The sequence below is a fragment of the Nelumbo lutea genome, chromosome 2, assembly GCF_056320005.1.
Source record: "Nelumbo lutea isolate HS-2025 chromosome 2, American lotus-T2T, whole genome shotgun sequence".
NCBI lineage: Eukaryota > Viridiplantae > Streptophyta > Magnoliopsida > Proteales > Nelumbonaceae > Nelumbo > Nelumbo lutea.
The window spans coordinates 51543391-51557835 of NC_142685.1; the positions used below are offsets into that span (position 1 = coordinate 51543391).

At 33.8% G+C, this 14445-nt stretch overlaps 1 protein-coding gene across 1 annotated transcript; it reads left to right on the forward strand.

Annotated features, from left to right (window-relative positions):
• The first annotated feature begins 10568 nt into the window (after positions 1-10568).
• Positions 10569-13361, forward strand: LOC148870644 (UDP-glucose 6-dehydrogenase 1-like). The gene is made up of 2 exons (XM_088969533.1): positions 10569-10846; positions 11775-13361. The coding sequence occupies exon 2, from the start codon at positions 11795-11797 to the stop codon at positions 13235-13237; it is 1443 nt and encodes a 480-aa protein (XP_088825659.1). The 5' UTR covers positions 10569-10846; positions 11775-11794; the 3' UTR covers positions 13238-13361.
• The last annotated feature ends 1084 nt before the right edge of the window (positions 13362-14445 follow it).

Consider the following 14445-nt stretch of genomic DNA (forward strand, 5'->3'; position numbering starts at 1 on the left):
TGGTGTGGTCCACACCACACCTACAGAACACCACTGTGGGTGTGGACTGGTCCGGTCCACACAATTTATCCACAATTCAAAATAACTGTGGACTATGATGTGGTGTGGATTGGTCCCTGCCACAAGGTGAGGTGTGGACCAGTCCACACCCACTAATTTATCATCCACACTATAGAACACCTCCTGAATTATACCTTGAATTTTTTTTTGTCGTGCCCCACTCCGTGCATGATTTGGCCTGTATTTGTGAAGAAAAACTAAAATTGGGATATTCTCCTCACGCAAGGTGCTTCACAACAACCTCACAAAGCACATCCCGCCATACATTGGGAACATCTCCCATAAATAATAACACATAAGTACCGAAGATGTTCCCAATGCATTGTGGGATGTGCCTGTGAGGTCGGCATGAGGTGCCATGTGTGAGGAGCAGATCCGGTCTCGAAAAATTGAAGGGAAATTTTTATTGAAGTCATTAGTGGATGCAAGGGGACTTGCAACAAGATTTGAAGTAAGGACTTGTAGCTGGATTGGATTAGGGTTTTGCAAGGTTTGCAATTCCCATCCCATTCTCTAGTTATGGGTCCATGCTTCTTTTCTGGTATTTTTGAAATTTTATATTTTTAAAATTAAACAAAATAACTCAAGCAGCCAGTCATCTTTAAGGCTATTCTCATTCTCTCTCCTCATTTACTTAAAATCTTTCTTTCCTCTTTCTCAATAACTCTACCAATTATCTCACCTCATTAATTATGCCATTAAGGCTCTTTATTACTCCATTAAATTGCCTAAAATTCATCAAATCTATCTATATCCATTTAAATTTAATTATGATTTTATATCCATTGGATATATTTTCATTTATTTATAATTATTAATAAAAAATTATATTTAATTATAATTTATAACCCAATTAATATACAATGGTAGATTATTAAGGTCAACAATCTACTTCCATTTAAAACATAATTAAGTTTTAAGTTAATTAATCAAGTTGCATTTCAGAATAAATATAAGTTGCTTCACTCAATAATATAATTATTAATATTTGAAATATAAAATTGCATTTAATTATAGTTGTAACCCATCTAAATTTTCTTTCAAATTTAAAATCCACTTAATATACTTGCATTTAATTATAATTATTACTAACGAACTTTGATTATATGTATTAAAAAGTATTAACAAAAAACCATCAATTTTTAAATTATTTGATAAGAAAATTTAAAATTAATTAATACAAATAAAACATCATAAAAATTATAACCCATTTACATTCCATTTGAAAATAATAAAAATAGTTAAACATAACACAAATGATTTAGTAATTTAAATAAATAAAATAAAAATAATTATTAATTTTTATTATTGATAAAAGTAATATTTATTAATAGAATAAAAATAAATAAATTAACCCAAATTAATAAAATAAATTAAAAACTAATATCCATTCTAATTTCATTTAAAATTAATATATAGTGAATTAATATTATCTAACGAAGTAATATCAAGTTCTTGATTTTGAAATTCATTTTCATCAATTTAAACCCCATGTGCAGGTCAGGCCTGCATTATTAGACCTAAGACCAGCTTGGAAATTTTCAGGCCATTCTTTTCTGAGACAGGCCAAAAATAATCAGCCCTAAATGAAGGAGATAAGCATTTTGCTAAAGCAAGTAAGAGAACTCGGTGCTAAGGTATTATTTCAAAATTAGTAGTTCATTTTGCCTCAATTTATTCATTTTTTTGCCAATAAAAATTATAAAAGTATTATAGTTTAAAACTTAATCTAATCATTTTGTTGATTAACTTATTAGTAATGTCACAAGGGTAAGTAGATATAGCCAAAAAGTAACGCTTGAAATGGATTTAGACCGACTTGGTTCAATTGAGAATGTGATAAAGATCTTTCTGCTTTAATTTCACTTAACAAAGTCCATGCATGTCGCTGATTCCAATTATTAATACTCTAAGTATATGTTTGGCATTAATGTTATAGATACAACACCGTTTTCTTATAAAGCAGTGCTGCTGATTTGTGGGTTGGAAACACCATTTTTTTTGAGAAAATGATGTCTTTTTTTTTTTTGTTTGAAAATGTTGTTGTCAGGTAGGACGTTTCCTCGAGCAACAACAATATTTTTGTTTGGTATAAATGCTTCAGGAAACGTTTTCAGCACTGGTATTGGTACCTATTATCCTGTGCCACGTCATGTCCCTGTCACTGCCACCTCATGTCCTTGTTGACAGTAATGAGCTGCACTTTCAGAAAACACCAAATTTGGCATTGCTCCAAATCATGCCTTCCCGATTTCTAAGGCATGGTTTAGAACACCGCTTTTTTTTTTTTATGCAAAATGGTTCCAAACAAACAAATGTTTCCTGAATCACCATTTTTTTTAGATGGCACTGATGTATGGCCATTTTCTGAAGCAACGACATCGATGCCAAGCACACGCTAAAACCATTTTACCCTATTGAATAATAAAAAAAAAACAAACCCTACATATGCAAACATACCGACATTAAACTTAAGCATTTAATTACCACCAACCTCCACTCTCTAAAAAAAAATGGAAATTAAACCCGCAAGAGAGTCCTATGGCATGGTGGAGTATAGACCACGTTTACATGTGGCATGGATGCTTGTCTTTTGTGTTGAACTTTGCCATGTAGATTTAATTCACATGACAAAAAAAGACCCCAGTTATAATATAGGTGCATTTATTTCAATTGAGGCAAACTCTTTTTCTAATTGAAACATTTGATCTGTATTTTGCCTTTGTTTATAAGAAAACGTGTCATGACATCAAAACAAATTAATTAGAAGAGGTAAAAACAAAACAATAGTAGTTGAAATATTTCATTTTCAAAGAATAATAAAAAAAAAAAACAATATCCACTTTGGGGAAAAATAAATGCAGCCAAAAGTTAAAAAGAAAGAAAAAAGTGTTAAATTGCCAGCCCAAAGTTATCTCTATCGAGTTCACATCTCCGCCCCACAGTATATCCCGCTGTGTATTAAGAACATCTCCTGATACATCCGGAGATGTTTCACAATACACAGCAGGATATGCTATGGGGCGTTTGTGGGGTGCCTTCTTGTAGGGCATAGATATGATATCATTTTTAACGTGGACAAAAGTCTGAGTTGCTTATCATTCCTCCAATATAGTCTCAGGTGCATGAAAATTTTCAATTATTTAATATGATTCTTTTATTTTATTAAAAAATATAAGACTTAATAAGATTGATTGAGTCACTGATTCTAAGGGCGCATTTGGTTTTATAGTCAGATTCGAATTGGAATCGGAATAGATTCTCTTCTAAAGAGAGGGGAGGAAATAGTTATTCCCTGGTATGGGGAATGCCATTCCACTAAGAATGAGAATAAAATTTCGATTCTGTCCAACCAAATAGTTAGAATTAGGATAGACCATTCGGATTCCAGACTCCTATTCCCTAAATACATTACGGACCATAAATGTTACTGGGCTCCTAAAATCACGGCATCCATCCACACATCAAAAATATACTCCATACATGCATATTATGTTAAATTCATGGGGAGATGTTGCCTACACACGGTTAAATGCTATGCTCTGCACAAGATTTCTGCTTTCAGGAGACCCAATTGCAAAGTGTCATTCACTACCATGATAGAATCTTTTTTCAGTTTCTTATAGAATGCACCAAAATAAAAACGCTTTCTTTTAATCCATGGCATGTTTTACAACCGACTGTATTTGATACTGAAACACAAAAGTATCACAAATTTCAGAACTCATTTCTTATGTTTCAAAACACATCACCACTGTCTTTCACTTGTTTTCAAATTATAAGTAAAAGCAAGATAGTTTTATTTTCAACAAAAAAAGAATCAAGCTTTTAAAACCATCAAATTATAATTTCTAAAATGACAAATTTTCACCCTTCAAACATTTGCAAAATAAATTAAAGAAAAATACATACACAACCTATAACATATTTCTATATTTTTGTTTTGAGAAACATTTTATTTTCAAACAAGATAATTTTAATTTGTTTTTAATACTAAAAATATAGAAAAGAATTCACACTTCAAAATACTCTCTTCATCACAAAACACACCACAAACAGCCATTGCAGCTGTATATCGGGAACATCTTACCACAAGGGAGATGTTTCGAATGCATGGCTGCAAAGGCATGTCACCTTTTTAAACCACGGTACAGAACAAACCCTAACTCCTAAGTAACTCTAACTCAAGCTTCTTTTTTTTTTTTTTTAATTCTTTTGGTTTCTTTAATCCTTTTCGGCTGAAAGGAAGACATCGCCCATTTCTGAAGTTACCATCTTTCTTTTATTTTTGATTAATTGAAAGGAAGTTTCTCATTATATGATTCCATCAATGAGGTCCCACCCCACCAACCTCATCAACAAGATCAATAATCATAGGAGAAAAGGGTCCCCAGTCCGGCAGTCATCCCCACCATTCATCAGAAACGATCTGATGCTTAAATCCCACCATTCATCAGATACTGTGCTGTGACTTGTGACTTGTTTGGTCAAGTGGGTCGGTTGACGATTATACATTCCTTCCAGGACACAAAAGTGTGCTTGTAACTAACGTTTGTTGGTTTTGGAGCCACATATTCTATGTAATTTGTATTTAAATTCAGAGTTGTTGATCTCACCTAACAAGTACCACCACCATCTCTATTTTTTTGGTTTGGATCCACCATGACTCCCTCCACTGCTTTACAGGCTAAAATAAATACTAAAATTTTCAGAGTTGTCAGCTTCCTTAATTTACTGCCAAAATCTGCTCAAATTTTGTTGTAGATTCATCCTTGTTTTCTGATTTGCGGATTACAGGGGCGAATTTATGGTCAAAAACAGTTAAGTTGCAAAGCCATAAATATCATATATCTCATATCTGTGTGCGAGAGGTGAGAGTCAATTCGCATTGGTCCATCAAAATTAGAAATTTAGAATGGACTCAATATTTTCATTGGCGTGAGTTCTTCATGGAATTGGATGATATTGGACCAATCATGAATCTGTTAGCTTCATATAAACTTATCCAACTTATGTTTCTTTAGTCTTTTTCGGGCACGTGTGATGTGGTGTGACCAAGCTACTGGCCCACTACTACAGATTAACATTCACTCAATAGTCAAGATAGTTTGTTAGAGCTGTCAATGAATCGGGTCTGATTTGAGATAGGGAGTATTAGTAGGAGTGGATTAGAGTCGAGCCGAGTTTGTATACCCACCTTTCATTGAAATAGTTTTAGGCTCGAGCTCAAGTTTGACTTTGATTTGAGTTAGAGACTTGAATTCGAGTTCAGCTCAATTCAAAGCTTGCAAGTTCGAGCTCGGTTTGGCTCGAACTCAACTATAAGCCAAGTTTTATTTTTAAAAATAAAAATTATACATATAAAAATATTTTTTCATTTTACATACAATAAAATAAGAATCATAAAAATTATTTATTATTATATATATATATATATATATATATATAAAATAAAAAAATATACATATAAGAATTATTTTTATTTCACATACAAAAAAAAATAAAAATTATAAAAAAAATATTTACTATCATACATAAAAAATAAAAATATTATTATATAAATAATAAAAATTATTTACTTTATATATATTTATATATTTATATGTATATGTATGTATGTGCATAATAAAAGTATTTATTTATTATATTAGGCTTGCGAGTTTCACTGGACTCAAGCTCAGCTCGATTAGAAAACGAGCCTATGTATCAGACTCAAGCTTGGCTCAAAACTCAGTTTAACTCAAGCCAAACCAAGCTTTTCACGAGCCAAACTCAAATAGCTCATGAGAAACTCAGCTTGTGGCCAACCCTAAACATTAATCCCTTTCCAATCAGTGATTGAAGCAATGATAAAGACCCTGAACCCTACCACTTATTAATCAGGAGAATCAGGTCTGACCCGATTAATACTTGAATACTTGACATATATATTTATTAACAATTGAGAATTTTATATTGATAATATAACCTTGATAAAAGTGACATTAAAAACTTCACTGTTTATTTGTTGATAAAATATATGTTTTTAATCATATATTTTTTATTTATTACTTATGAAATTTATTCTTATAGACATAAAATATAACAAAATTTATAAAAAAAAAACACAGAAGCTTTGCATATATTATCAACTATATAATCAGTTTATATAAACAGATCCAATTATTAACCATGACAAAGTCATAGAATCAGAAACGGGTATATAATTGGTTGGGTCACTTCAATTCTATTAGATAGACCCAATCCATTGACAGTCCTATATTGTCTAGTAATAATTTATAAGATATTGAGCACCTTTATCAATAATTTTATTATATTAAAATTGCAATTTTTAAACTGCCCATTTACAAATTGATTGCTTTTCACTTTTTTGGGTTACTCAAATTTCTAAACTGCCCTTTTAGAAATTGGTCGTTTCTCGTTTGCTACTTTACCAACAGCCCAAGAACCTCAAAACTTGGATTTTAGAACATGTCAGGCCAAGTCTCAATAACTCACTTTAGACAGCTCTCTTTTACTCAGTAGGTTCTGGCATCAATCTTTACACACTAGACCAATCAGTCAAAAATCTTGGCTATATGGTAATATGTCAACCATAACACTTAACCTTGAAGATTGATTGTAACTTGTAAGGGGCCAAAAGCTAATAAATATAGATTAAGAGGCCAATAGTTAATAAACATAAATGGATATAAGTAAAAATATAAATGAATTGTGAAAAATCTTAAATCATTTGAGGGGGTTTTTCCCTAAAAGGTTTTCTTTAAAACCAAACACAACAGCCACCCCCCCCCCCACTACACCTGGTTTTGCCCAAAAAATGTTTTCTTTAAAACCAAACACACTATTACAGGTTTTATAGCTTTTAAATACGGATAGGCCCACTTCAGATTTTTGAATTCCAGCTTAGTCGATGCAGATTTCAAAAAGACATGCAAATACAATTTTTGAAAACTTTAGACAGATTTCTACGCCAACTAAGCATTTTACTATGCCTATGAGATGGCAATACAACGTGGAATTCACATCACATTCTTTCTTATTTCTCTTTTAATTTTGAAAAGTTTCTCTTTTAATTTTGAAATTGCCCTTAACATATAAAGACTAAAATGACCCTGCTTAAAAAAAGAAGGGTCTATTGATCTTTCCTGCTCTCTCCTCTTTCGTTGTCTCTCCCACTCTAACCTCTCTTCCTACAACTTTGCTTCAAAAATTTATTCTCCTCTCTCTCTCTTTCTTTCTCTCTTGTAACTTTGAGGTTGCGCTTTAAGTATTTTCATTTTTAAACTCCACACTAGGGCTTTCCCCAATACAACCCTAACTAAAGCATTAGAAATTGTCAATTGAACACCGGTGTGATTAACAGGTATCTAACTATCAAAATCTGAAATGGACTTGTCTCTACTTTTCCCAAATCTGAAATGGGCTGGGTTGGGTTAGAATTCATAAATTTAAAATGGGTCTGTCTGTACTTTTCCCATATAAAAATTTCTTGACTTCCGAAACATGAGTATAAGTCATAAACGGTTTAAGGTTTAACCTTCAAGACTCTTACCAAAAATAAAAGAAAAACTTCAAGACGTTAATATCAATTTTTTCACTCACGTTGTATTTGGTTCCAGTATTGTTTTCTTGAAGAGGAAATCTACTCGAAACATTTTACCTTTAATAATACAAAACATTTGAAGTAGAAATAGAATGGTACCAAACCATGGTTTGAAAATCAAGTAGAACCTGACGGTTGGACCAGTTGACCCAAGAACCGATTAGGTAATCAATTCTGTTTCACTCTAAAACCACTTTTTGGCCAAAAATCGTTGATTTGATCAGCCACCCAATGTCTCAGATAATTGAACTGTTGATCTGGACAATGGTTTTTATCTGTTTTTTCATTTTACTTTTTTAATCAAATCGAGTCATCTGTTCGACCCAGACGATTGAACCATTTCAATCCAGGAACTGGTCCCAAAAACAATTATGTGTCCAGTCCAGTTTTAAAAACCTTGTATCAAATATAACCTTAATGTTAATTAAAAGGAAAGGAAACTTTTGTAGTGTTGATCACGTACGCTTCATTTCTCAACCTTTACAGCGGATGGTTATTTTTGGTGGAAGCCATGCTCTTTTTCTTCATAATTTGGGTTCCCAATCGTCGCTGCTTTCCTTAATTCATGGCTTCCATCTCACTCGTCTCCTCTTTTTGTGGTCATAATCAATCACGTTCTTTCTGTATTTTGAAGTTTTATTTTAATTTATTAATAATGTTATTCAAAAATAATAAATAACTATCGTGACTATATATTTATAGAAAGTGAAATTATTTAAAACTCATCGTGACTTTTCGGCATTTTCTTAAACTCATCATAATTTTTTAAAACATTCAGAAAGCATTGCATTAGTGGCTTTTTATTTTCCAAAACTCACCATCTCTTAGATCACTGTTAGTATTCATTGACAAAAATTGTCTACATCAGCATAAATAAAATATTTATGATCAAACTACCCCTAAACGACTTGTTAATCTTATTAAAATGACAATTGTACTGTGCAAGTAGATATGGAGCTTAAGATGAGTTTGATTTGAATCGAAAGCATTCTTTCTTTTATTTTTTTTTATTTTAAGTTTCCTTTTTTACTTGAATATGTTAATCGGGTAGAAAATTCTTTAGACCCAAATATTTGAGATATATTTTTGCTGTTATTTTATCAAAGTTTTGCTTTATTTTACATTTATAATAAAATAAACGCTAAATTAGCAATTTACCAACATCCGTTTTTCTATTTAACATCGACTTATTAACATGAGGTTCTCTGGACATTTTGAAAAGTTATGATAGTTCTAAGAGAAATGATGAAAAGTCATGTAAGTTTTAGACAATTTCACTAAAATGGTCAATTTAGAAAGAGTACAAATGCAAATATAAATATATACAGTACAAATACATGCAAAATAATACAAAATACAAGATTTGCACTCTACAAATTTGTATTTATATTCCTTCCAACTGAGCATAATAGAAAAAACAGAAAGTACAGAAAATTAACGATACAAACAATGAAATAGATCATTTCCTTTAGGGAGAATGATGGTTCAACCCAGGGATAGAATTTGTAGGCTCAAAGTACATTTTGGGTAGGTGCCAGCTCGGAATTAATGCCAATTCACAGGCAGGTATAGGTGCATAGAGTGTGGATTTTTGACCTTTTGAATGTTTATAATTTTGTAGTGGAAATCAGAAATCTGCATTGGGCCTATCTATACTTCTCCATTTCCTTTATTTATTGATTATAGAAAAACAAAACAATTTTTGGCACTTTATATGCCCAAAGGGTAGGTTTTAAAAGGGAAATTGTTACTCACCATGAGTTTTCAGCATTTCTTTTAAACTCACCACAATTTTTCAAAACTTCTAAAACTCACCTCGTGTAAGTTTTTATTTTCCAAAATTCACCTTCCATTAGTGCACCATTAATGTTTCTTAACAGACGTGTCCACATCAGCATAAATAACAATTTTTATGACCAAATCACCCTTGAATGGCAAGTTAGAGGAAAAGGGTCTTTTTCATTTTTCAATTTTCTTTTTTATTTACATTTTAGTGTTTTGTTATAATTTCTAATGTTTTTTATAATTTCTGTTTTTTACATTTTTCTATTTTCTACTATCTATAAAATTTTCTGTATTTTTTGTTATTTATTTGCAATTTCTGTGCTTTTCTATAATTTTTTATGTTTTTTGTACAATTTTTATTTTCTGATTTTGTTTTTCAATTTCTGTAGTTTCTATAATTTGAAAATAATTTTTTTATTTTGTGTGCAGTTTCTATAATTTTTTATATTTTTTGCAATTTCTTTTTCATGTATTTTATATTTGAAAATATTTTTGAACTTTTCCTTCTTTTCATATCTAAATATTAAAATATATGTATATATTTTATATTTTTCTATAAAGGTTAAAATAATAATATATTAACAGCCATTAGTCTTTAATGTGAAGTTAGTGAGATGGTAAGTTTTAGACATTTTAAAAAGTTGTGATGAATTTAAGAGAAATGCTGAAAACTCATGACAATTTCCCTTAAAATTATATCTTTAGAGCCTGGGTTTTATTTATTTGGATCAATATGTTATTTTTATTTCTTGAATATACAAGTAACTTGATCTTTTCTTTTTTACTTTTTAATCTCAAATTGTTGTTTGAATTGTTTACTTTTTTTTCGTAAGGAAACTTTACGAGCCTGAAAGTCATCTTTGTATTGGCTTGAAGGCTTAAGCCTGCGATGACATGCAACTTCATTCGTTGAACTGTTGAAGTCGGTTATATGGATTTTGTCTGAACATGGATTTAATTTCTTCCCTTTTCCTTTTTTCTGCAAAACTGGTCTTTGAGTTTAATTATGAATTTAATATATGGGGTGTTACTGAAAAACCAGTCTTAAATGAATGGTTTAAAATGATTTTTCATTTCTTCTATTTTTTACCTCTTGTTTTGTTTGTTAGTGTAAAGTATGCCTGAAACCAGAAAACGTGTTGAATGTGAGTATGTTCTAGTTTAGCTAGTTTCTGTTAAATCTGACTTTTTTTAATTGCTGGGATAGTGAGATCTGAGGGGTAGAATTTTTATGGGTTTTGGGTATTTAAGAAGCTCTCGGTCTCCTCGTTTCCCCGTAAGAGAAGTCGTAGTTTCTTTTTCTCTTCTGAGATTTACTGCTTCCAGCTATCTATTCCTGTTTTTTGTATTCCCTTTTTAGATCTTTCGGAAGTAAACCAGAGGGAGCAAAAGAAGGTAATGTTGCTCTGAACTTCAAGCTTCAAGCAGAATACATGAATCAATTATAGCCAAAGTGTTCGTGATCTCATGATCTGTTTGTACTGCTAATTTTCTGTTCAAAGAGAATCTGTCGGTTTCTCATTTTGGTTTGCTGCCTGACCTCCGTCTAATTGTTTGCTGTGAATTGGTCTCCGAGAGACGTCCTCATTCTTTTCTGTTGGATATTTTAATGGGTTCTCTTGTATGTTGAATGAATCTGCACGTAATGCACAAATTGAGACATTTTTGGAAGATCTGATATCTACGACTGTAACTCAGGACTGTCATTTCCGTTGGCTTTCATTTACGGAATTCTAACTAGGAGTCGAGCTTTTTTTTTAAGGATTGACTGGAAATCCAGTTAGAGAAGCCATATGTTTGGGCAATTTCATCAACTTCTCCTTAAAACTCTGGATCTGTTGGTCAGATCCTTGTTTTATTCTCGTGTCAACTGTTTCTATTTGTCTGTCTGTTGGTTCGTTATGTATTCCTTATAATTGTTACTATTTCTCACTCCATGGAGTTTCTTTGATTTCTTTGCACTGAAAAAAAAAAAAAAAACCTAGCCTTTTCCTATTGCTATCACCTTCTACCCTCCTCCTTCAAAATGGATAATTTTCAATTTCTTGTTTGAAATGGAACTCAGTCACAAACACTTTCGTGGACAATTTCTTGATAATATTGTGTTCCTTCAATGCGTTAGCAGAGTTCTACTTTTACCCGTTAGTGTTCTATGAGCAAATACACATGATAGCTCTGCATCCTGTTAGCTAGACTCTAGCTATTCTTCTCCCCTCCTTGCTGCCTTGCTGGTATATAATTTATATATAGATCTAGAACTTGTGAGTTGTGACCTTGAATTTTTTTTTTTTTCTCTGGAATGATATGAAACCCATTGTTGCAGGTTAACAATTAAATTTGAAAATGGTGAAGATCTGTTGCATTGGAGCTGGGTATGTCGGTGGACCTACCATGGCTGTCATAGCACTCAAGTGCCCTTCTATTGAAGTGGCTGTTGTGGATATATCAATCCATCGTATCAATGCCTGGAATAGCGACCAGCTCCCCATCTATGAGCCAGGCCTGGAAGATGTGGTGAAGCAGTGCAGAGGGAGAAACCTTTTCTTCAGCACTGATGTAGAAAAGCATGTAAGCGAGGCAGATATTATTTTTGTATCTGTGAACACACCAACCAAGACACAGGGCCTTGGTGCAGGCAAAGCTGCTGATCTGACCTACTGGGAGAGTGCAGCACGCATGATAGCTGATGTATCAAAATCCAACAAGATTGTAGTTGAGAAATCAACAGTCCCAGTGAGAACAGCTGAGGCAATTGAGAAGATTTTGACCCACAACAGTAAGGGCATCAACTTCCAAATTCTGTCAAACCCAGAATTCCTTGCTGAGGGGACTGCCATCCAAGACCTCCTCAAACCTGACCGGGTGCTCATTGGAGGCCGGGAGACCCCCAATGGCCAGAAAGCAATCCAAGCATTGAAGGATGTATATGCCCATTGGGTGCCTGAAGACCGAATTATAGCTACCAACCTATGGTCAGCAGAGCTTTCCAAGCTTGCTGCAAATGCCTTCCTGGCCCAGAGGATCTCATCTGTCAATGCCATGTCTGCACTCTGTGAGGCAACTGGTGCCGATGTTACCCAGGTGTCCCATGCTGTTGGTAAGGACTCTAGGATTGGGCCCAAGTTCCTCAGTGCCAGTGTTGGCTTTGGTGGGTCTTGCTTCCAGAAGGACATCCTGAACCTGGTCTACATCTGTGAATGCAATGGCCTCCCTGAAGTAGCAAACTACTGGAAACAGGTCATCAAGGTGAACGACTACCAGAAGAACCGTTTCGTCCACCGGGTTGTCTCTTCCATGTTCAACACAGTCTCAGGCAAGAAGATTGCTATTCTTGGGTTTGCATTCAAGAAGGACACAGGTGACACAAGGGAGACCCCTGCCATTGATGTGTGTAAAGGGCTCTTGGGGGACAAGGCCCGCTTGAGCATTTATGATCCTCAGGTCAATGAGGACCAGATCCAAAGGGACCTCTCAATGAACAAGTTTGACTGGGATCACCCACTTCACCTCCAGCCCCTCAGCCCCACCGCAGTGAAGCAAGTGAATGTTGTTTGGGATGCATACGAGGCAACCAAGGATGCTCATGGTGTCTGCATTTTGACAGAGTGGGATGAGTTTAAGACGCTTGATTACCAGAGGATATATGATAACATGCGGAAACCAGCATTTGTGTTTGATGGCAGGAACATTATTAATGTGGACAAGCTGAGAGAGATTGGTTTCATCGTGTACTCCATAGGGAAGCCCTTGGATCCATGGCTCAAGGACATGCCTGCTGTGGCGTAGAATACAAGTATGGATTGAACACGGCTTGCACTGGATCACTCGGAACTGAGATTTGAGGAAGAATGTTTCATTCTTCAATTTTTCTTTTGAACTGAGATTTGAGGAAGAAAGTTTCATTCTTCAATTTTTCTCTTCTTTTTACTCCTTATTCTGTTTATTGCTATTAGTCTTGGTTGATGTTGTTTCTTACCGGTTCATATTAGGTTGTGTTTGGTACCATTGCTACTTCTACCTCCAATGTTTGGGGTTGGTCAATAGGATATTTTTTTTATACCATTGCTGCTGCTTCATGAATTTGAGTTTCCACTATAAATGCCAATTTTTTAGTGGAAGTGGCTATTTAATGCAATGTGACAAGACCCCAAATAGATCAAAATGGCAATGGTACCAAACACGGCCCTAATTAAAAACTACGGCTTATTCCATCTTATGGAAACCAATTAAGAGGCTCTCTATGTTGCCTTACAATGTACTCCGTGACCTGAGATGATCAATTTCTTCCTTTTACTTGGCTTAATAAGCCGTTATAAATGAATTCATTGAAACTTTAGAAAGCATTTGTCATCGATCTTCTGTTATTTTTTTATTCGAACTCTTCTAAAGACTCGGTACCTTGTTTTTCTTTATAACTTCCAAGTCACTCCTTTTCTTCATTTTACTTCCAACAAAGAGTAGGCGGCTCACATTGCTTTTGATATTCTTCTTGAATGTTTTATATAAAAATCGTGGGAGGGATTAACTAATAACTCTCCCATTACCCAAGAATATTTCAGGATGCATACAATTGGTGAAATGCGTCTCTGCCTTGTCTTTTCATGGTGTCTCTGGTCTAATTATTGTTGCCAATGGCATACAAATAAGAACATCAAAAACTTGAAGCAGGGTCCCTTTGGCATTGCACCGACAATCCTCACTGCTAGATTAGAGGCTGAGGCTATCCTCCAACCTGCTGGTGCCAGCATTGCTAAGGGTCCCTTGTAATATTCTTGGGGTTTACTCATAACTTGATACTCTCCCATTGCCAATTTGTAGGTTTGTGGTAAAAACATATTATAGTATCAAACACAACCAACCTTCGTTTTTTCTATCAACACTCAATAGTTGCTTAATTCAACTCCTTGACTTTTCCACCAACAGTCGCTCGAGCGTCAATTTCGATTGGCCAACACAATGGAAGACAGCTGGTCTGGTTGGCGAGTTTTCACTAC

Coding starts and splice junctions, on each gene's coding strand:
- LOC148870644 (XM_088969533.1), top strand. CDS start 11,795: ATGGTGAAGATCTGTTGCATTGGAGCTGGGTATGTCGGTGGACCTACC.